The 24,150-nt window shown below is 39.6% G+C and overlaps 1 protein-coding gene across 1 annotated transcript; it reads right to left on the reverse strand.

Annotated features, from left to right (window-relative positions):
• Window positions 1–30: 30 nt before the first annotated feature.
• On the reverse strand, window positions 31–22,281 carry acat1 (acetyl-CoA acetyltransferase 1). The gene is made up of 12 exons (XM_055637034.1): window positions 22,137–22,281; window positions 15,505–15,552; window positions 14,205–14,322; window positions 12,250–12,345; window positions 11,961–12,061; window positions 11,540–11,683; window positions 9,565–9,715; window positions 7,152–7,247; window positions 6,168–6,281; window positions 4,167–4,231; window positions 3,311–3,468; window positions 31–868 (listed from the first exon to the last, which is right to left on the reverse strand). Exons 1-12 carry the CDS (start codon window positions 22,209–22,211, stop codon window positions 748–750), a joined length of 1,287 nt encoding a protein of 428 aa, XP_055493009.1. The 5' UTR covers window positions 22,212–22,281; the 3' UTR covers window positions 31–747.
• Window positions 22,282–24,150: the final 1,869 nt, after the last annotated feature.

The following is a 24,150-nucleotide window of genomic DNA, read 5'->3' on the forward strand; positions in this document are numbered from 1 at the left end:
TGCAGAAAAAAGGTACAGGAACTAAGCAAATCTGTTAGAATTACTTTAATTACAATGATCGCTTTAAACAATAAGAACTTTAACTGATTGGGTATGTTGACAAGTAACCGCAAGCCAGGATGAGGTCAATTCTGAGAAAGTGGATAAAGGAATTTTAACTCGGCTAATTAGGATTTCATTTTGTGCAGAAATACCAGACACAATCCCATGCTCAAATTTACCCAAGGGACATGTCTACACCAAATAACTGGAAATGTTTTTTTCCACCCGGATAAAAAGTGAGACATTGCACTATTGTTTTTTTTATTCTCCCACTTAAACATTTGTATGGCTTTGATTATACAATTAATTTATTAATACATAGTAGATTTTTACAATTAGGCCCAAATTGTGGTCGTAATATGTTATCTAGATGAATTGTAACCACTATCTGCTAATATATGGTTAATTGCTTTTTAAATCAACCATATCCAATAAAGTTTGGATTCAAAATTACACAAGGCCACACTGATTTTATAGTGGAGTACAATGACACATATAGAATATTTAAAGTACAGACAATGTTATTACCATGATTTACATAGTACCTCCATAAATCAGTAATATTTGCCATCAATGCAGGAATAGTTTCTGGATGACAAATCCATAACGATTAAACAATTATACAAAATCATTTTTTCCAGTACTCATCACGATGGCCAGCTAGGATAACTTAGCCCTTGAATCACAAATAAGACAGTTGGTATCTTATAATCGTTGAATAATGATGGAAGAAGCACCACCACCTCCATTACAAATTCCAGCTAGGCCATACTCTCCCGGCTTTAGATTGTAAGCCATGTGACCGACAATTCTTGCCCCAGACATCCTAAAAAGTGATCAGAATAAAAATTTAGAACATTTCAATCAAATTATCATTGTTCTTCCTACAACATAAAATTATTATTTGAGGTGTTATTTAACCATAACCTCCTCAATGAGTTCTGTTTTCCAGGCCCCCACTCCCTCATCATTACTATGGATGTCCAGTCACTCTACACCTCCATCTCCCACCAGGAGGATCTTAAATCCCTCCGTTTCTTCCTCAATCACAGAACCTGGCAATTTCCATCCACCAATACTCTCCTCCGCCTAGCAGAGCTGGTCCTGACCCTCAACAACGACTCCTCCCACTCCCTCCAGATCCAAGGCATAGCTATGGGACCCTAGCTATGCCTGCATCTTTGTAGGGTACGTCGAACAATTCCTGTTCCAGGCGTACACTGGCCCTGTCCCCGACCTCTACTTCCGCTGAATTCCACATTGACGACTGTATTGGTGCTATCTCCTGCACCCATGCAGAACTCACTGACTTCATCAACTTCACCACTAATTTCCATCCTGCACTCAAATTCACTTGGACCATCTCCGACATCTCCCTATCGTTTCTAGATCTCACCGTCTCCATCACAGGAAACAGACTATTGACCGACATAACCTACTGACTCCCATAGCTATCTTGACTACACTTCTTCCCACCCCTACTCCCAATTCCTCTGTCTACGGCGTATCTGCGCCCAGGATGAGGTGTTCCATACCAGAGCATCGGAGATGTCCTCATTCTTCAGGGAACAGGGGTTCCCCTCTTACATTATAGATGGGTCTCCTCGATATCCCTCAGCTCTGCTCTTACTCCCCCTTCCCCCATTCGTAACAAGGACAGAGTCCCCCTTGTCATCACCTTCCACCCCATCAACCGTCGTTTACAGCATATAATCCTCCAACAGGATCCCACTACTGGCCACATCTTCCCATCTTCACCCCTTTCCGTTTTCCGCAGAGACCGTTCCCTCCGTTATTCCCTGGTCAACTTGTCCCTTCCCACTCAAACCACCCCTTCCCCAGGTACTTTCCCCTGCAACCGGAGGAGATGCAACACCTGTCCCTTTACCTCTCCTTTCGACTTCATCCATGGACCTAAACAGTCTTTCCATGTGAGGCAGAGGTTCACTCGCACCTCCTCCAACCTCATCTACTGTATCCGCTGTTCCAGGTGTCAACCTTTCTACATCGGCTAGACCAAGCGCAGGCTCGGCGATCGTTTTGCTGAACACCTCCGCTCAGCCCGTCTTAACCGATCTGATCACCCGGTTGCTCAGCACTTCAACTCCCCCTCCCATTCCCAATATGACCTTTCTGTCCTCGGCCTACTCCATTGTCAGAGTGAAGCCCAGCACAAATTGGAGGAACGGCACCTCATATTTCGCTTGGGTAGTTTACACCCCAGCGGTGTGAACAGTGACTTCTCTAGCTTCAGATAGCCCTTGCTTTCTCTCTCCTTCCCCTTCATAGATCTCCCACTAGTCTTACTGTCCCTGCCTATATTTTATCTTTGTCCCGCCCCCTCCCGACATCAGTCTGAAGAAGGGTGGGTCTCGACCTGAAACATCACCCATTCCTTCTCTCCATTGATGCTGCCTCACCCACTGAGTTACTCCAGCATTTTGTGTCTACCTTCAATTATTATCTGTTGCCTACTCTTAACTGCAATTCCTTGGATAATGAACTGCTCAGCTGAACAATCAAAACTGAAGGCATGTCACTTTTGCTCTACTTTTTACTTTTAGAATATAATTAAAGGTAATCCATTGAAAATCAATAAACTTAAATGAGCATATAATTTTAAGAAAATGTTCTTAATGAGACAAAATTCTGTATTAATCATTATTGGAATTAGAACTGGCATTTCCATTTTTTTTTTTAATGTTCTGCTTAAGTAGCATTGCAGAGGATTAAGTGGATATCTTTCCAAAAAGAACTGGATATTGGGTGTCGGGATGCCATGCGGGATAAATGGTCTTTTCCCATTACATGTACAACAAATTCCATTATCCAGCAGGAGTGATTGAAAATAAGAGTTGGTGACAATACAATTGGACACCAGTTACTTACACCTATATCTCGTGATTATCCAATGATAATACAGACGTTAAATTCAAGATTAAATTAACTAATCTGAAGAAATGGAGGAAGTAAACACAAAGGAAGAAATCTCCAGAGCTTCTACTAGAATTAGCTATTGCTTTGTTACCTTCAAAATTAGCTCTAGTTCAGTATTCTGAGATGTTTCAAAGTGACAGTAATATGTCAATGGGGTTGCATATAAGTGACAAGGACTAGCGAGGTATTAGAACCACACCTGCTCTAGTTAAATGGTCTGATCTACCCAGTTAAAGCCATTGTGCCATTATTTACCTTTTAAATTGTTTGGAAACAGCTGTTATGAATTTTTATCCAAGTACATAAGTTACACTTTGGAACTTCCACTTACCCAATGGGGTGACCCAGAGATACTGCCCCACCATTGATGTTAACTTTCTGAGGATCAATCTCCAACATTTTGATATTTGCCAGAACAACAACGCTAAAGGCTTCATTAATCTCCCACATTGCAATATCTTCTTTCTTTATACCTGTTGTTTTCAGAAGCTGATTTGGAATAAAGCATTAGTTACACATCTTATCACTGTAATTTAGCATCTTATTTGCACACAAAAACCAAGCTGGCTGGACAATCTATTAAACTTTCTTCTTAATTATGCGTTATTCACTCTCCCTCACGTTAAATACATTTGGCATTAATCCCAAGTCTTAGCTACCAATACCCACTTACCCACATTTGAGGATACAATGGACATTCTTCCATAGCTATAGAGTCATTACAGCTGCAGCTGGTTTTCCTAATGTATTTTTGCTAGGGATAAAATGCCAATTTCTATTCAAAATTCACAGATTTCAGATTAGGAGTGAATTCTGTTTTAGACGCCTTTTAAAAGCATTGCAGTTCTACTTTTCCCTCTTAAATTATATTTTATATGCTTTATGTATATTTTAGGAAATATCACTGATCTTATTCTATAAAGCACTGATTCTTTCAAAGTCTTTCTCAGAATGCTCCTAACTTCTCCAATGTGAATTTTAATTATAGATTTGAGTCATCCAGTGGGTATTATGTAAGTATGTTTAAATTGCAACGGGTGGGTGTCCATGTCAAGATCGGATAATTAACGTTAATATCATCAAGTAGCTGGATTGCAATAGCTGGTCCACAGTAAAATCATATTCTCCCTGAATTAGTTCTGCTCTCTCTTCCACCCAAAGAAATGTCGATTTTTTTAAAATTGTACCTTTGGAACAGCAAAAGCAGGAGCAATTGGAAAGTCAATTGGATCAACTGCAGCATCCCCAAATGCTGTATAATAATAAAATACATTTTAATACAACAAAGCACCAAACACTGTAGGCACAAAGTTTGAAAAAATGATTAAGCAAAAAATATATATTAAAATGCTATAAACACAAATTTGGGCAATCTTCCTTGTTATGGTTTATTTCTTTACAGAGCACCTGAAGTAAAGTAACTTGGGTGTATCAGCAATCTGGTATCAACTATCCAACTATCCATTAGTGGTTTGTTTTGTTTTCATTCGTTTGCTCATTTGCAAAACAATGCAAAGTTTGTCATGAACCAGTCAACTGGGGAGTACTTTACATTCAAGTGTGCAGAATTGTCAATTTAGACTTAAAATACTAATTGAAATTATTTTTGTGCTAAACGTACTTTAATCTGTAAATATATCATTTAATTAGTGAGGACTGGTTGGGGGACACAGTTACCTTCTAACACTGAAATAAAAATGCTGGAAATACTCAGCAGATCATGCCGTATAAGCGAGTTTGGTATTCCGACTGCGCACGTCCCCTCCTGGGTGTCCCGTCCGTCACCAGGGGATTTGGTGGTTCGGCGGCCACTGCCGGTCCCCGGCCCTTCGGGGAGCGGGGTTGGGCTGGAGTTGGGCCGCTGGTCTGGGGCTGGCCCGGCGGGTTTGAGCTGGAGTTGGTGCAACTCTGGGTTTGAGCTGGAGTTGGGCCGTTGGCCCGGTGGATTTGAGCTGGAGTCGGGGCTTCTCCGCACTGGCTCTGGGCCTGATGCCGCTGGTGTCGTCGGCCTGGGGCTGTCGGTTGGCCCGGCGGGACAGGCGGATTTGAGCTGGGGTTGACGCTTCTCCATGCTAGCTGTGGGCCTGGGGCTGCTGGGATGTCTCTGGCCGCCCCCCCCCGCGGCGCCAGGGACCAGGAGGTCTGTGTGCGCGCTCTCCCCCGTCTCCCACTTGCATCTGCCACCTCTTTCTTGCTGTTACACCCCACTCTCCCGCTACCTGTTCCTTTGGGGGGAATGAGGAGTTGACCATTTATGGGAGTTTCTCTGGAATAGAGAATTTCATTGCTCATTCGTATTCATAGATGAGGCTGAAGAATTCCATTGCCTTGAAATTAGCAGAATAATTCGACTCAGAAACTATCATTATTGTGTTCCAGTCTGGAATACATTAATTTTCCTATAATGTGACCACACGGCACCCCCGTTCCTCAGATTAAATATATTTTTACACATAAATTATAAATAAAGATAAGAATTTATACACAGTCTCTTCAGCCAGCGCTTTGTTCGCTTTTTCTTTTCTTTATGGTGAATGACCTTTGACAAATCCCATGATTCCTTGGGTTTTTCGGAATACCGAACTCACTTATTCTTGGGAGAGAGAAAATCAATAATGATGATTGACTTGAAATGTTAGCCATTTCTCTCTACAGAATGCTGCCTGACCATTGCATTTCTCAGCATTTTTACTTCAGATTTCCAGCATCTGTAGTTTAATGATTTTCGATTTCACTTACAATATTTAGATTAAAACTAGTGGAAATACTGCAGAAGCTTGATTTATCCTTGCAATTCCTCCATATTTCATGGTAATTCAAATATCACTGTACCTTAATTGGTACGTGACAATAAAAGACCTTGAAACTTTGATCTAATGGATTAGCACTAGAATTTCAAGACCATCCTCTCCCCTATCCTTAAATTAAGAATTTTAAAAAGTGTAGGGACTTGATGTATTGTGCAGCTCCTAGTTTATAACTTGAGGTGCAAGCAAATGGTTGCGAGGTCCGTTCCCAAACTAACTCTAGCATTCCCACTTCTAATCAAATGAATTCAGTTAGAATTAACAACACATTATAAAACAGATTTATTTTCCCCTACAATGTTGAAATTGAAGTACCCTGTAATTTTGTTAATACTATAAATCAGCTGCTATAGTTTCTCGTGACTAGGACATTTTGCATACCTATAATTCGTGCCATTGGCGTGACATTTAGTCTTTTAGCAGCCTCTGCAGTCATTAGCACCAAAGCAGCAGCTCCATCATTTATGGTGCTTGCATTGGCAGCTGTAATTGTACCTGCGGGGGGAAAAAACACCTTGCTGAATTCTTTGGCATTCCATAAAATCCAGCTTTAGCTTAATAAATGTTGTATTGTTATTTGGTAGAAATCTTTTGATTCTCCCAGTTTTTTCACAAACCTCTCCTGCCTGAGAAACGAATGTTAAGAAAAAATTCTGCTGGCTCATGCGTTAATAAAGTTTCTAATCTAGCACGCAAAACAAATTGAGTTTATAGAGACTACATTTTCACACAAGGTTTGAGAATTTGTTTTGATGGCATCTTTCACAAGCTTATTACAACCAATGATGTACTTTGCATCACAGTGACAATATTGTACACTGGAAAAACAGCACAAACCGAAACAAAAAACGTGATTTTTTAATATGGTGACGAAGTTGCTCAAAACAAAAACTTATTTTTTGAGTGACTGCAAAACTGAAGAGGTCGGAGCAAAAATAGATTATACAATTAAAACTAAACTAAAATGATCACCATTTATATCAGTACTTTAGATATTTTGATAAAATCTGCCTAATATTTACAGGCAATTTCAAAGAAATGTTGATTTGTATCTCAAATCTATAATTACTTTGAAATACAGTGATTTATTTATGACACCAACAGGTCATTTTGCAGGCAAAGTTAAACAATTACTAATGTTCTTGGGAATAATGCACGCTAAACCATACTATTGGCTGCAAATCTTCAATTGCACGAGAATCTAAATTATTTTTTTAAATATTCTAATTCCAAATAAATAGCAAGATTTTATTAAATTCTACAAATCTCCAAAATTATTTAAAAAAATCTTTAATGCTAAGGTAATTTAATGTGGTTGAGAGAATTTATTCTGGCAAATATTGTAAATCACTTGTGTGGACTTACCATTTTCTTTCTGGAAGACAGGTTTGATTTTTGGAACTTTACTGAAGTCAACACGTTTGTACTCTTCATCTTCACTGATCACAAGATCCGGTTTACCTAAATCACGAGTAGAATGATTCCATGTGTGAGATTTCAAAATGTCATTCTTGTTTACATTATACAAAAGGAGATAAACAATATTTTAAAACTTATTCTTGCAGATATTTCCATTGTACTTAGCTCTGAATCTACACCCAACAGAAATAGATAACAATTTCTCAGAAACAGTAAGACTTTACACTTAAGATTGCCTTGATACATTTAACTAGTGATACATTTCCAATCTAAGGAAACAGATTCACATTTAAAAAAATACAAGCATACAGCTTTCTAACACACAAGGGACTGAACAGTTAAATAAGGGAAACACCCAGACAACAGTGACAATAATGTTACACTTTATGGTAATAGAGAACAGAGAATAAAAAGCAAGTTAATAGATCAGATAAAATCTCTGGACTAACATTTATAATTGTGCATAGGAGAAACAATCTGTTAAAGGAAAAAAACCGAGTGAACGCTCATGAAACTACAAGGTTGAATACATTTCAGAAATAGGCCACTTGGACTAATCAGACTGGACCTCATACTGGTATTCATATTCCACTCTTATAAATCCTTCAGCTCTACCCTCTATTCCCTTACTTCTATTCTTAACCAGCTTTTCCTCAAGTGCATCTGTACTATTCTCACAGCCATTCCCTACGATAGTGACTGCTATGTTGGCAGTGACTATGATAGTGACTGCTATGTGACCACTTTGGCGAAGTAATTTTCTTCTAAATCCTCCACTGCATTTCTTGGTGACCATATTAACAGCCATTAAAAGGCACAAGCCAAGGGGTTAATTCAAGTGGAAACATACTCCCTATAACCACTGCATATTTTTACATCTCTAAAATTAGGTAACCCCTCATCTTTCTTAAAAAAAACAATATGTCCAGTCTATTCACTCTTTCTTGATATCTTTACATTTCTATAATCATTGTACTAAATGTTATCTGCACTCTAAAATGTCTACATATAACATAGTGACCAAAGCTGAATATATGACAAATCCCACTCGTTTTAACTGTACCCTCTTCTTTTTTAAATTCAGAATCAATGGATAAGCAATAAAATGCATTGCTGACTCCCGTTTTGCTGCAGAGAAGAGAATAAGGGTAGCTGCTAGCAGTGGAAGATGGGTAATAGTGTTCCACAATGCTACTGTCATTGCTAACCAAATTTACATTAATGATCAAGACTCTGGAATCAAAAAAACATTTTCTAAATTCATAGACGACACAAAATTGAAACAAATTATTTATAGGAGCATATAAATTTGCAAGGAGGGCAAATAGCAGATATGAAATCCAACTGATGAATCTTAGCAAGTATACTGAAAGAAGGAATAGGGAGGTTACCAATCACCAGAAGTTTCAAGACGGATTAACAATGCCACTAAACTGGCATAAACCAAGCACCACGGTTTAATTCAAGGAGAAAACGGGATTGAAAAGTAGGGGATCTTACAGGCAATAGAGATATATAAGAGCACTAGAGGTGCTGTTATTTACCAGAATGGCAGAAATTAGAGGATACACATATTAAACAAAAATGAATAGATTGGGTATCTTTGGAAATGGGAAGCAGACATGCAATCTTAAAGAGATCTTTAAAACAATGCTGTGTTCTGATGTCATGTATGTAAGGCTACAGGGTAACTAGAAGCCATCAATACAAGACAAACATCAAAAGTCCAAAAGGAATTTCAGAAGAAAGTACCCAGAGAGTGCTGAGAATATGGAACCAGCTAACACAGGATGCATTTAACACAAGGCTGACATGAAAATGTGGAAGAACATAGGTTTTCACTTGAAATGTAAGAAGGCCATTTATATTTTAGAAGTATGAAACTGATCTCCGCAGCCAACAAACCCCACTTTATACAGCAAAATTATTCAAGAATTGGAGAATATTGCTTTAATATGAATTCGCAAAGTAAATCAGCAAAGCAAATCAAGTTGATTTTTTTTTTATAGCAACGGTTTCAATTAAAGAAATAAGCAAGAGACAACGATCAATAAAGATTTCAGAATATAGTAAGAATAGGAAAAAATGTTCAGTGGAAAATTAAAATCACCCATAGAATGTTTTAAATTAAGACACTAAGCTGGTCAACAGCTATGTGGGTCCTGTTAAAAAGATCTGTAATATTAAAAATGATTAGGAGATGCATTGAGGGTTGGGTTAGACATCTGGAAGGGCAGGTCACAAGGAAAAGAAATGAAAGAAAATGAGAAGTTGCAGCAAGGAGGGATGCAAGAGAAGAGAAAAAACTTATATTAAACTATCAAAAGAGAAAGGTAAATAACAAAAATACTTCAAATACCTCTCTGAGGAACACTGACTGAAACCACCTCTTGTGCCATGAGTTTTGAATCCCAAGATGCCTTGCTCCTCGTATATGAATTAATTGCATAAGTGTCTTGTTCTTCACGCGAAATCTTAAACTTGTTTGCAGTATTTTCAGCACAGTTCCCCTGCAACGAATCAGCATTTTAATAAATACAATGTTGATAGACTGGGACTCTGATCAGTTGGAAGTATAATGCATACACAGCAGAGGTAATTTTACTGAACAGCCACAGACCTCTATTTATATTCAACATGAGGCATCTTTGACCCCATTTCCTGTAATAACAATTCTGCCATTCTACCTAATACTTAGCTCCTGTCATAGTTAAAACTGGGTTTTTTCCCCGACCTGGTCCTGAATTATATTTGTTGGAGTGCAAGATTTTGCTAAAGAATTGTTCCTACGGCCGTTCTGTATGTTTTTTTTTTTTTAAATTCACCCGACAAGTTAATCGCTGGAATGATTTTAAAAGCAGCTTCTGAAGCCGTCAATGCCGACAACTGGGACGGATTTTATGCAGGACCAGGTAAAAGAAAGTAGTTTATTTTTATGTATAAAAGTGTTTCTTAAGATGTATTTAATTCACATTTTAAGTTGCGAAACGGTGATTTTCCCCCCCGAAGAACCGGTAGTGTATTTGCTGCAGATATGGGGGGTATAAATTCACCGCATCTGAATGTTCTAAATGGTCCCGTTCTAGTAAAACCCACTCGCATGCTGATTTAAATGGCCGTTAATTTACCGGTATTAAGCATTAAATTCCTTCCATTTGGCCTATAAACCCATGACAATGAGATTTAAAAATTATGTTATATTCTGAATTATTGTGTGAATGTTATTTGGACACTTAGGCTATTTAAAAATGTTAATCTATTCTTAAGAAATAGATTCTTAAGTTTAGATCTAGTAATTGAATTTTGTAATTAGCCACAATTAGGTAACTAACTAATTATATGCTTTAATTTCAAGTCATCCAAGTAAGATTGTTTCATATTTGTTTCAGAATGCTTCAATCTATAATAACAAAATTTCTTTCAGTTCTCTTAAATTTTAAGAAAGTTATCGGCCTTTAAATGTTCTCGATCACAGCTTTTGTGTTAAGTTAATGAAGTCAAGATGCCAATTTCCGAGTATGAAAATGGCCATAACTTTTTTAATACTGAAGATATGAAAGTGAATTAGGTGTCAAATTAAACTTCTTTTTATGCTTTATCTGATGGGATAAATTAAAGACTTGATTTTTAAAATCTCAAAATTTTGTAACATTGCTACAATTTAAATTGTAATATTAGTCACTTCTTTAGAACAAGATATTAGACAATCCACAGTTTAAAAACCTGATTCATTATTCATGTTTTAGAACACAGATGCTGTTAATAGTTCCTCCAGCACGTTATCTTTTGCTGAACTCTTAACCAGCTGGCCACTGCCACATGTCAGATGTGGATTTATCCCCAAGCAGTCTCTCCCATCTCCTTCTCCCAGTTCTAGCTTAATACTTGTGTACTTTAATACAAGGGCCAGTTCTTTCCTTGACTATAATTATCTTAAAACTTACAGAATTATGATCAATGCTCCCCCTCTGAGACTTCAATCGCCTGATCAGGTTACTTTTCCAAGTATTGTTTCAGGAAAACCCTCTGGAAGCACCAAACAAATTCTACCCCAAATTCTGACACTAAAGGAGTCTAGGTTAATATTAAAGCTAAAATCACCCACCACAATAACCCTGTTTTTTACATGTTTCCATCACCTACCTGTACATTTGTTCATCTATTCTATATTTAAATCCTAGAACTCCCTAACCAACAGTATTGTGGAAGTATCTTTACCAGACAAAGTATTAGGGCTCAACATGATGGCTCACCACTTTCTAAAGGGCACCATGAAAAATGCATAGGAACTAGTCACTACAAAGGAACATGTTAATAGGAAGAGTAACACTTGCCATATGAAATTTGTTGTAGACGTCTGTTAATCCATCCTTTACAATTAGGTCCTCCAACTTTACACCTCCATAAATTGGTGTTTCTCTACCCATTACATATGGTACATTAGACATGCTCTCCATTCCACCAGCAACCATTACGTCCTGTGTTGTAGCAAAAAATTATAGTTATAGTACAAACTGTGAATAGTAGATTGACTAGGAAATGTGCACCTCAGCTTCCTTTGAAAAAATAAGCAAGTCATGAAATTCTTTCAGCTATGTTACATCTTATGCAATATAGCAATAGAAGTAATCTTACTTGGAAAATAGATATATTAACAACAATTACACACCTTAGAAATAACAATTTCCATTAGTAGGGATAAGATATCTTTAAAAAAAAAAGGAACTTCTTCACCAATGTAGTAAACGGAATTACCTGATGTCCACACATTAGGCTTTGTGCTGCCAACATGACCGATTTCATTCCAGATGCACAGACTTTGTTGACAGTTGTTGCAGGTGTGCAGACCGGTAAGCCTAAATCAAAAGATACAGTGCCGAACTGTCAATCATCATTCACAAGTATTTGTGATTTAGAACATAAGAATAACTCTTCTTTGCCGCCAAATTACAAAGATGACCATACAGGTGGCAGATCTGACCCAAGGCCACATGTCTGACCCACGTTTTTCTTCCTACTGACCATAAGAATTTCCGTTCCTTACCTGCACCAAGAGCAGATTGTCTGGCTGGAGCTTGCCCCTCCCCAGCCTGTATAACATTGCCCATGTACACTTCTTTCACTTCTTCTGGAGGAATCCCTGTAAATTAAACCAATTTATTATTAACATGCTCAAAACTCCATCTTATGTAAATAGTTTACGTGCCGATAGAAAAATGCAATAAGATTTGAACAGAAAACTTTTAATGTATCATTTTTTGCAGAAATATGATTAATCAAATCATGAATGCATTTTAACAGTAAACTTAATAGTTCAATGTGCTGTGCTGTGTTAGGATTGTCAATGTCAGCTCATGAAGTTTGATATCAGTATCAAAAATTTGAAATATCAAACAGAAATCAGACACTTCAAATAATGATCAATTATTTAAACAGTTTAGATAGCTACTAGGTTTTCATGTAGACTGTTTTTCAATTTTACAGTACTTTCATTTGCTAATCAAACTGTGTGAAAGTCTGAATGAAGCGAAGTACCTTTCACAAAAATATCAGCAACATGTCTCTAATGTATGTGAATTTGACAAATAAAGGGTGTCATTTTACTACTGGTAATAGAACATCTGAACATTGAACTATGCCATTTACCTCACAAACGTATTCTGTTTAAATCCCTCTGTTTTCATATTTAAATAAAATAGCATTTGATAAATAGTAGTTCAAGGCTAAATCTGAATCTAAAGTCATCTCACTGGATAGTGTTCCTTCAACTACACTTGCAATATTTAAGGGCTTGCAACTTTATAACCCAATTTTCGTCAATAAATGTATTTTCACTTTTATCCCACAGTTCCATTTGCACAAATCAACTGAACATGAAGTAACATCTCCCTTAATGTCAGAAAAATAAAGTAGCTAGTCCTGGATTTCAGGTAGCGGGGTTGACACCCTGGTCTGTACCGATGCTTCTAAAGTGGAGATTGTTGAGAGCTCTACGTTTCCAGGTGCAAATATCACCAATGATTCGTCCTGGTCCAACCACATTGACACTACAACCAAAAAAGCATATCCATGTCTCTATTTCCTCAGATGGCCAAGGAAATTTGGGATGTCTCCAATGACTCTTACAAATTTTTACAGATGCATCATAGATGCATCACAGCTTGATGTGCCCACTGCACTGCCCGAGACTGCAAAAAGTCACAGAAAGTTGTGAATACAGCCCAGTCCATTACGCAAACCAGCCTTCGCACCCCAGCCTCCCATTAATTCCACCTATACTTCACAATGCCTCGTGAAAGCAGCCAAAATAATCAAGGACCACTCATATCCTGATCATTCTTTCCTCTCCCCTCTCATATCACAAGATACAAAAGCTTGAAAGCATGTTCAACAGATTTAGGAACAACTTTGTAACCACCGTAATCAGACATAGAAACATAGAACATAGGCGCAGGAGGAGGCCATTCGGCCCTTCGAGCCAGCACCGCCATTCATTGTGATCATGGCTGATCGTCCCCAATCAATAACCCGTGCCTGTCTTCTCCCCATATCCCTTGATTCCACTAGCCCCTAGAGCTCTATCTAACTCTCTCTTAAATCCATCCAGTAACTTGGCCACCACTGCCCTCCGTGGTAGGGAATTCCACTAATTCACAACTCTGGGTGAAAATGTTTTGTCTCATCTCAGTCTTAAATGGCTTCCCCTTTATTCTAAGACTGTGGCCCCTGGTTCTGGACTCACCTAACATTGGGAACATTTTTCCTGCAATATATCTCATTGTCATCATTTCACTTTTTAAAATCTGCATTTTCTCTGTTGCTGTAACACCATATTCTGTACGTGATTTATTTATTCTTTTGTACTACCTGATATGTTCATGTACTGCATAATTTTCCCAGTCAACATACAAAACAACGTTTTTTAAACTATCTCAGTACACATGACAATTGCAAACCAATGCCAATATTTTGAATTCAATAATGAATCAAAGATAGTACCTGCTCTTTCAATGGCGGCTTTTATGGAAATTGAACCAAGCTGTGGAGCTGTTAATGAGGAAAGGCATCCCTTAAAAGAACCAATGGGAGTTCTGGCTGCACTTACAATGACAACTTCCTATGATGAAAGAGAAAATTGAAATTTGGTGTTAATGTGGATGTTAAATTGAAATTAAGACTGTTAATTAGATAGTCCTACAATATTTTGTAATTTCAGAAGCAACTTTGTACACCAATGTCTCAATAAATCACATAGAAAGACAAAATGTCATCTAACTGAGTGCAAATTGGAGAACTGTCACTGAAACTTTCCAAGCAAGTTAGTTGCTGAAGGGCAGTGTCTGGGAAATCTCATCTAAATTTGGGTGGGGACTAGGAAATTTCTTCTCATTATAATCATTAGTCCACATTTCTTCCAAGCTGCATTCTTCTGTGCCTATTTCTTCTATTCTCTTCCCCTCCTCATCCATCATTCTAAAGACACCATGGACATGATCTTCACTGTGTGGCATCTCCAAACAAAAAAAGCAAAATCATTCACCAAACAAGACCTTTCTTGACCCAATATTGACTCTGTAAATTGAAAAGCATTCTTCTCAAATTCTTCTCCATCTTGGAGCTGCCGCATGCTCATTTCCTCAGATGCCCACTCCTACTATGTGATGGTAAGCACGTTATCACCTTAATAAAGAGGGCATTGCAGACAAAATCTGCCTGCAGACTAATGTCAAATATGTTTCTCAATCTTTCCCGATGCAATCCGGCAGCTGATTTCAAACAAGCTTCGTACCGAGTGAAACTCATCAATAGAACCAGTAGAAAACTGCTTTACTTGCATCATCTCCACTTCAAGAAGTTACCCCATGTTCAGTGGCATGCAAATGGCCACATGAGGGCTGAGCTCCATGTCAATGCTGATTCAATCACTGAAGTATGATACAATAGGCCTCACACTTAACATCAAACCTGTTTATCTCTCCCAACACACTTCACACTTCCTTGTGATAATAACCAAAGCAAGTAGCTGAAAAATGTGGTCCTCTGTGCATATTATGAGACACTTTGCAATCAGCGGATGTACATAAACCAATGACAAGTCTGGAAAGAACGAATAAGGGCCTATTTCCCCAAGAAAGGAGGTCAACATTTAGATTTCTAATAAAACATAGGTTTACATTTTCAATCATTCTATGTTTGGCTTCACGTTTAATGCAGTTATTGTGTGATTGATGCAGAATGCTGTGAAATATTCTGATCATAAATGAATTGGATTAAAACATTTAAAACAAAAATTACTTACATTTAATGTGGTGCCTGATGAATATTCCCTGTGCTTACATTTTGAAAGCTGGGGTAAAGAAAAACAGTAATTAAAACTACTAGTTCTAACCATATCCTGAACAATGTTCTAGCTGGGTTGTGCATCCAATAATGGACCCATGCACTGTATCTAATGAATGATGAATTCTTATTGACAAATGATTTAGTGTATACCAATTTTCCCTTATAGTAAATGACCAGAACATTCCTAAGACCATTTCCGACTCGTCGTATTAATCAGACCAATTATAAGATGTCAAAAGTCAGACAATTGAAGAAAGTTGATTATTTAAAAATATTTAGACAATCATTGGAAATATAATTTACATTAGATCAGATATAGTGTGGAAACAGGCATCTCAGCTTACCAAGTCCACACTGACCAGCGATCACTCCGTACAGTAGCACTATCCTATACACTAGGAACAATTTACAGAAGCCAATTAACCTAAATTCCTGTATGTCTTTAGTGTGGGAGGAAACCGGAGCTCCCAGAGAAAACCCACAGGGAGAACGTACAAACTTCATACAGACGGCACCCGTAGTCAGGATCGAACCCGGGTCTCAGGCGCTGTAAGGCTGCACTATCATGCCACCCTATTTAACTTATATTAGTTAAGGTCGAGACTCGGGTCTGGTCTGAAGAAGGGTCTCGACTCGAAACATTACCCATTGCTCCTCTCCAGAGATGCTGCCTGTCCCGCTGAGTTACTCCAGCATTTTGTGTCCATTTTCAGTCTGAAGTATGTGTTCTTGTTGTCCGAGTGGCCCAGTGCAGAATGCAGAGTAAGATTACATCTGCTGTTGATTGGTTGTGGTGGCAGACAAATTAGAGTGGATCCAGGTCCTTATCAAGGCAGGAGTGCTATGATTCACAACAAACCACTCAAAGCACTTCATCACTGTGGATGGGAATGCCACCGGTCAGTGGAAATTGAGGCACCTCATCTTGCTCTTCTTGACCATCTGTATTATGGTGTCCTTTTAAAGCAAGTGGGGACCTCAGACCGTAGTAGTTAGAAGTTGAATATGTCCCAGAAAATTCCAGCCGGTTAGTCCATACAGCTTTTAAGAATGAACCCAGGTATACCATTCGGGCCAGACATTCACCCTTGAGACAGGTCAGATGTCGGTCCCGGAGACTGAGATCAAATGGTTTTAGGGGTCATGCTCAGCCCCCTGTTTTACTCACTCTATACTCATGACTGTGTAGCCAAGACGTAGCACAAACTCCATCATCAAGTTCGCTGACGACACCACTGTTGTTGGATGAATTGCAGATGATGAGTCAGAGTACAGAAGTGAGATCGACCGATTGACCAAATGGTGCCAGCATAACAACCTGCAGGGCTCGAAATTAATGGTTGCCCGGGTGCCAATGGCAACTTACAGTCCCGCCGGGCAACCTAAAAGCCATGCCATTTTGCCCGGCTTGGCAAGCAACCGGGACACCCGCCCGCCATCCGCCATCCGTGTCCGCATCTCCGCTCTTGGGTCTCCGCTCGGCTCTAGCTCTTGGCTCGGGTCTCGGGTCTCCGCTTGGCATGGCCGGCCGCCGAGCACATCATCGGCTGTGGTTGTGCGCATGTGTGGCCCTGCACATGCGCACTGCCACGGCAACTGGTCGGCGTCGGCCACTTTCTCCCTCCCTTTGCATTGTGAGAGTTCTGTCCGCCATTGCTGTCCGGTCGCTGCCTCACCGCGACCGCTGAAAAACAACACAGAATCTCTCCCAGGAGCTGCTGTAACTCCCTGGAGTAACTCTTGCTTCTTGGTTTCCTGATCCTCCAAAAATATTCGAAATGGAATTTAAACTGGAGTGGACCCACCACCACCAAACTCCAAACTCTGAAAAATAACAGCCTAATGCACTTTATCTGTTTATTTATTGTGTATATATATGGCCTATAGTATATAAACACACTGAATCTTTATCTCCTGTTCTGTATTATGTTTACATATTCTGTTGTGCTGCAGCAAGCAAGAATTTATTTGCCCTATCTGGGACACATGGCAATAAAACTCTCTTGACTCTTGACTTGGATTTAAGCCAAAAAGGGTTATAACCATGTAACAATTACAGCACGGAAACAGGCAATCTCGGCCCTTCTAGTCCGTGCCGAACACTTATTCTCCCCTAGTCCCATCTATCTGCACTCAGACCATAACCCTCCATTCCTTTCCCGTCCATATAACTATCCAATTTATTTTTAAATGATAAAATCAAACCTGCCTCCACCACCTCCACTAGAAGCTCATTCCACACAGCTACCACTATCTGAGTAAAGAAGTTCCCCCTCATGTTACCCCTAAACCTCTGTCCCTTAATTCTCAAGTCATGTCCTCTTGTTTGAATCTTCCCTACTCTCAATGGGAAAAGCTTATCCACGTCAACTCTGTCTATCCCTCTCATAATTTTAAAGACCTCTATCAAGACCCCCTTAACCTTCTGCACTCCAAAGAATAAAGACCTAACTTGTTCAACCTTTCTCTGTAACTTAGTTGCTGAAACCCAAGCAACATTCTAGTAAATCTCCTCTGTACTCTCTCTATTTTGTTGACCTCCTTCCTATAATTAGGCGACCAAAATTGTACACCATACTCCATAATTGGCCTCACCAATGCCTTGTACAATTTTAACAATACATCCCAACTTCTATACTCAATGCTCTGATTTATACAAGATACAAGATACATTATATTTATAAAGGCCAGCACACCTAAAGCTTTCTTTACCACCCTATCTACATGAGATTCCACCTTCAGGGAACTGTGCACAGTTATTCCTAGATCCCTGTTCAATTGCATTCCTCAATTCACTATAATTTACCATATACGTCCTATTTTGATTTGTCCTGCCAGTACATCCTATTTTGATTTGTCCTGCCTTGTGGTTCTTGTGGAAAAAAAAGCTACCTTAAATGTAGTTGCGTCTGGTTGGTACCTATGGTAGGGTGAAGACTATTCCATGCTTTAATTGTGCGGGGAACTCCATGGAGCAGCCAGCATCTCTGGATAGGAATAAATTGGGTGACGTTTCGGGTAGAAACCCTTCTTTACATTTCCTCTGGTTTTAGTGTTTTTAGTTTAATTTAAAGATACAGTGTGGAAACAGGCCCTTCGGCCCACCAAGTCCATGCTGACCACCGATCACCCGTACTCTAGTTCTATCCCACACATCAGCGACGTAAGTCAAGAGTGTTTTTTCTCTCACGTCCCAGTTAGAACAATGAAATCCTTACTTGCAGCAGCACAACAGAATATGTAAACATAGTACTCTGTAAACAATGTTATAAACGAGAAAACAAAACTCCATACAGCCAGCACCCATATTCAGGATCAATTCCAGGTCTCTGGCAATTTTAGGCAGCAAATTTATGGCCAATGTACTGCCCCAATAGCCTTGAACTGAATTAAAACATACAGTAGCTGTAAAGGGGGACATTGCGTCACTTAAGAGATTTAAGACTGAAAATGGATAGTTTCTTTTTTTTAGTAACCAAAGTTATCAACGTATAATTTTTTGTGTGTTGGAAAATAAAATATAGTGGCACAGCTGGTGGACTTGCTGCCTCACACGACAGAGATCTGTGTTCGATCCTGTTCTTGGGCACTGTCTGTGTTGAATTTGCACATTCTCCCTGCAAACATGTGGGTTTCCTCCCACATCCCAAAGACACATTGGCTTTGTAGGTTAACTTGTCTGTAAAATTGCCCCTAATGTGTAGGAAAGTGGGTGAGGAAAGTGGGATAACAGAACTTGTGAGAATGGATGGACGAAAATGTTGGAGAAACTCAGCAGGTGAGGCAGCATCTATGGAGCAAAGGAAATAGGCGACGTTTCGGGTCGAGACCCTTCTTCAGACTGATGTCGGTAGGGGTGGGGGGCGGGAAAAAGAAAGGAAGAGGCGGAGACAGTAGGCCGTGGGAGAGCTGGGAATGGGAGGGGAAGGAGGGAGAAAGCAAGGACTACCTGAAATTGGAGAAGCCAATGTTCATACCGCTGGGGTGTAAAATACCCAAGCAAAATATGAGGTACTGTTCCTCCAATTTGCGGTGGGTCTCACTCTGGCCATGGAGGAGGCCCAGGACAGAAAGGTCGGATTCGGAATGGGAGGGGGAGTTGAAGTGCTGAGCCACTGGGAGATCAGGTTGGCTATTGCGAACTGAGTGGAGGTGTTGTGCGAAGCGATCGCCAAGCCTGTGCTTGGTCTCACCGAGGTTGATCAAACGCTGAATAACCATATTTTTGTTTGGAAGTGGAAAGAGATAATAGAAATTGCATTCATTGCAATGTGTAAAAAGAGATGAGATACTGTATTGTGATTTTGCTGCATGTCATTGTGGTATATATCATGTCTTGATTGGTGAATATGTTTAGTTTGTGACTTTATTTGAAGCAGAAATAATATGTGAATGCTTCATTGACCATAATTCCGACTGGTAACTACGCACTTCGTCCGAGCACATTATCGCACGCGTCATGCAAGCCATCTTAAATGACCACCTAAACTGTGATTTGGCAACCTAAAAAACTGCCGAGGTTGCCCGGCTGGCAACAGGGAAAAAAAGTTAAGCGAGAGCCCTGACCTGCCTCTCAACATCAGTAAAACCAAGGAACTGATTGTGGACTTTGGAAGGGGAAGGATGATGACCCAAAATCCTGATTATATCAATGTTTATATATACGGTTGAGAGGGTCAAAAACCTCAAATTCCTGGGCCTGCATATTTTCAAAGATCTTTCCTGGACCCAGCACACTGATGCAATTATAAAGAAGGCACATCAGCGCCTCTACTTCCTGAGAAGATTGCAGAGATTCTGTTTGTCAAAGAGGATTCTCTTGAACTTCTACAGGCGCACAATGGAGAGCATACTGACTGGTTGCATTGTGGCCTGGTTCGGCAACTTGAACGTCCAGAAGCGGAAAAGAATGCAAAAAGTTGTGACCACTGCCCAGTCCATCACCGGCTCTGACCTCCCCACCATCGAAGGGATCTATCAAAGTCGCTGCCTCAAAAAGGCAGCCAACATCATCAAAGACCCACACCATCTTGGCCACACTCTCATTTCACCATTGCCATCAGGAAGAAGGTACAGGTGCCTGAAAATAACGTCCGGGTTCAGGAACAGCTTCTTCTCTACAGCCATCAGACTATTAAACACAACACCAAATAAGCTCTGAACTACAACAGACTATTATTATTGCACTATATTTGGTTATTTATTGAGTATGTGTGCATGTGTATATATACTCACTGAACTTTTTTTCTCCCGTTATGTACAATGTTTACATATTCAATTGTGCTGCAGCAAGTAAGAATTCCATTGTCCTATCTGGGACATATGACAATAAAACTCTTGACTCTTGAACACACATAAGTACAACTCTATTATCCACAGCTGAGAGATACTTTAATTGTGTCATCTTGACAAAAGGAAAACTCATTACAGTAATTGGAAAGAAATTGCCCCACTGTCTACCACTGGGAAAATCATTGCAAGGTTCTTCCAAAAGATCTTACTTAATCTCTTTCTTCCACTGCTCCTTGAATTCCATCCGTGGAATGGCACTGCAGTTGTTCTCTGCATGATTGCTGAAAGACTAATTCAAACGTTTCCAACCATCTTAAAAAGCAAAGGTAGACAAAAGTGCTGGAGAAACTCAACTGAATTCAAAAGTTCAACTCAACTTGAACATAAAAAGTCAACTGAACTTCAATCTCGTTGTTTACATTGTGAACCTACTGTTTATTAAACCCAATAATTAACAGATCTATTAATACAATACTGGTCAAGTCTCTATTGACTCCATCTATAGTTCATGTTGCTTCAGGAAATCAGCCAACATAATCAAGCATCTTTTTCACCCGTCATTCTGTTCATAGAGTATAAGATACAACAGCTTGAAAGCACATACCACCCCACTCATGAACAGCTTCTCTACCTCTGTTATCAGACTACGGAATGATCCTCCCATAGGGTGTAGCACCGATCTTCCGACCAACCTCAATGCAGACATTGGATTTTTTCTCTGGAACTGTGACTGTAACTAACAGCTACTGTAACAATATTGTAAAACTATATTCTGCACTCTGCCATTTTTTCTCCTTGGACTACTCGTTGTACTTGTGTATGGTTAGGGAGGAACTGCCTGGTTTATACCGAAGATAGACACAAAATGTTGGGAGTAACTCGGCGGGTCGGGCAGCATCTTTGGAGAAAAGGAATAGCTAACGTTTCGGGTCCAGATCGTTCTTCAAGCTGATAGAGGTGGGGAACCTGGTGCTTGTGTATGAGTTCACTGTACTCGTGTATAGTGTGTTCTGATTTAATTGGATGGAACTCAAATAAGTTTATCACTATACCCCAGTACACGTAACAACAAACCAACAGCAAGTCTCACAGTAAGGGAACACTCTTCTAGATTTAGTTGTTGGTATATTTGCATGTTAATACATTAGCTACTTGCATTAGACAGTTATATATTTTGTCAGGGCGGTGAAGCTTCTCTGACCCACCGGTGTTAGGAGAGCTGCACATCGGCGGCCCAGTCACCCACCGACGTCCTAACTTCAGCATTAGTCACCTTCCAGCTGACGGGTTACCCACCTGCAGCCCCCAGGGCACGTTGCCACCCCGCTGACCTCGTCTTGTTGCGAGCAGATACAAGCGAGCAGCCGCCATTGTCAACAGCAAGTCACCTCCTTCACCTTGAGCCGCCTGGCCAGAGGGGGCAGCAGTGAGCCCGCAGCCGCCCGCCCGCCCGTCCAATCACGACACGTCCTGCCCTCCCCTCCTGCAGTGGGGTCTGGGACAGTTTACACAGGGGGGGGGGGGGTCAGCAAAGTCATGTCTGCAACTGGACGTCTGGAGCTTTCATGCAACGTTAACGTTAAAACGCTGGCATCGGTCCAGGTGATTTCCCAACACCACTTCATTTTAAAACCGAGTTCGACCCTGAATATGCATTGATCATTTCCATTTTTAAAGCTCACAATAACAATGGCAAAACTGACATCTAGTATTTCCAGTCCACCTGCTGACCAAAGATTATAGAGGAGCTAGTATCTCTAGTATCTTTGCTGCTGACCTTGGAATCAGCGGGAACTCTTTTGAAAGTGCTGCAATCCGCACACATTTTCACGGAGCCATTGTCAAATGTCAGTAATAATGCATGTCTGAGTGAGCTAGAGCAGCTTTTTTGTGTAACCTGTCTGAGTGAGCGCCGCTGTTTGGTTTCGTAATATCACGGGAAGAGAATTAACTTTATCAGCCCACAAAGTTAATTATTTATTTCTCTACACTTAGTCGTTCATCTAATAATTAGGCCTAGAATTATCTTTTTTTTTAATTCTGATTTCCAACATCTGCATTTTATTCATACGTATTTATGGTTTACGACCCGGGCGGGGAGATCACTCTTCAGACATACCTAAAGTAGTTGCTATGTATTGTAGCTGGAGCAGAACATGACAGAAGTGTACGTGTAAACTAATAACAATGGCTCTTATACAAGCAGAATTATATTAAACTGTTACGTGTTATTGAAACTGGGATTTAAAAGTGCTGAGTACGTCCTCGGATATATTTTATACGAGGAAATGTAATGTAGACAAGGTAAACCGGAAAGGGGGAGGGGAGAACCAAAGCTTTAAACAAGTAGGATAATAAATTAAGGATCAAGCCTTTGTATCAAATATTTCCCATTGCACTACAATGTCTTAGTTACATATCAGATTATATAAAATACACGTGAAGGTTTTATATTGCACTTTTATTTTGCTGGAAAATAAATTATGCAACTTAAAAAATAAAAATTCAAAAAATAATGTAGTACATCAAAATAGTTTGATCAGGCTGCTATGTAGAAACTGCTACCATTCAAAATTGTACAGCATCATAACCTTGGTATGTAGTGGCACACATTTAACTTGCAAATATTAATTGTAGATAATAAAACCTATCAATTTATTTTGCACATCACTCCAGGCTTTAGTGTATATTACAGGAAGGATTCCAAGTCTTCAGCATCTTGCAATGATATGTAAAATATGAAACAGCTTATATATAATTATGGTACAAAGGTATACAATTTATTGGTGACCTCAACACAACCCTACACGAAAAACCATCCATGCAAATCCAAGTTTAGTATTTTGTGTACGATAAACGTGCTCAAATGAATAAAGAAATCTAATTCTCAACCTAATTATTAAACTCAGTATTAAGTTTTCACAGGTACACAAAAATGCTGGAGAAACTCAGCGCGTGCAGCAGCATCTATGGAGCGAAGGAAATAGGCGACGTTTCGGGCCGAACCCCTTCTTCAGACTGAAGGGGTTCGGCCCAAAACGTCGCCTATTTCCTTCGCTCCATAGATGCTGCTGCACCCGCTGAGTTTCTCCAGCATTTTTGGGTACCTTCGATCTTCCAGCATCTGCAGTTCCTTCTAGAAAACATTAAGTTTTCACTGCAGGTCTTGTATTTTTTTAAAGGATGGCTTTGAGGATGCTACGAAAGTACTTGACATTTTAACTAGTTACTTATTAACTTGTATACAATTACTAATTTTTAAAGTTATACAAGTTACAATCATCACGTCTTGAATTGCATTTTTATGGGA

This window comes from Leucoraja erinacea, chromosome 6 (assembly GCF_028641065.1).
Source record: "Leucoraja erinacea ecotype New England chromosome 6, Leri_hhj_1, whole genome shotgun sequence".
Lineage (NCBI taxonomy): Eukaryota > Metazoa > Chordata > Chondrichthyes > Rajiformes > Rajidae > Leucoraja > Leucoraja erinaceus.

Excerpts from the sequence above, each read along its gene's own strand:
- acat1 (XM_055637034.1), bottom strand. The coding sequence starts at position 22,211 with ATGGCGGCTGCTCGCTTGTATCTGCTCGCAACAAGACGAGGTCAGCGG. Across the intron at positions 15,553-22,136 it reads ACGTGCCCTGGGGGCTGCAG|CTTTCAAAATGTAAGCACAG; the intron begins GTGGGTAACCCG and ends TCTTTACCCCAG. Across the intron at positions 14,323-15,504 it reads CATCAGGCACCACATTAAAT|GAAGTTGTCATTGTAAGTGC; the intron begins GTAAGTAATTTT and ends CTTTCATCATAG.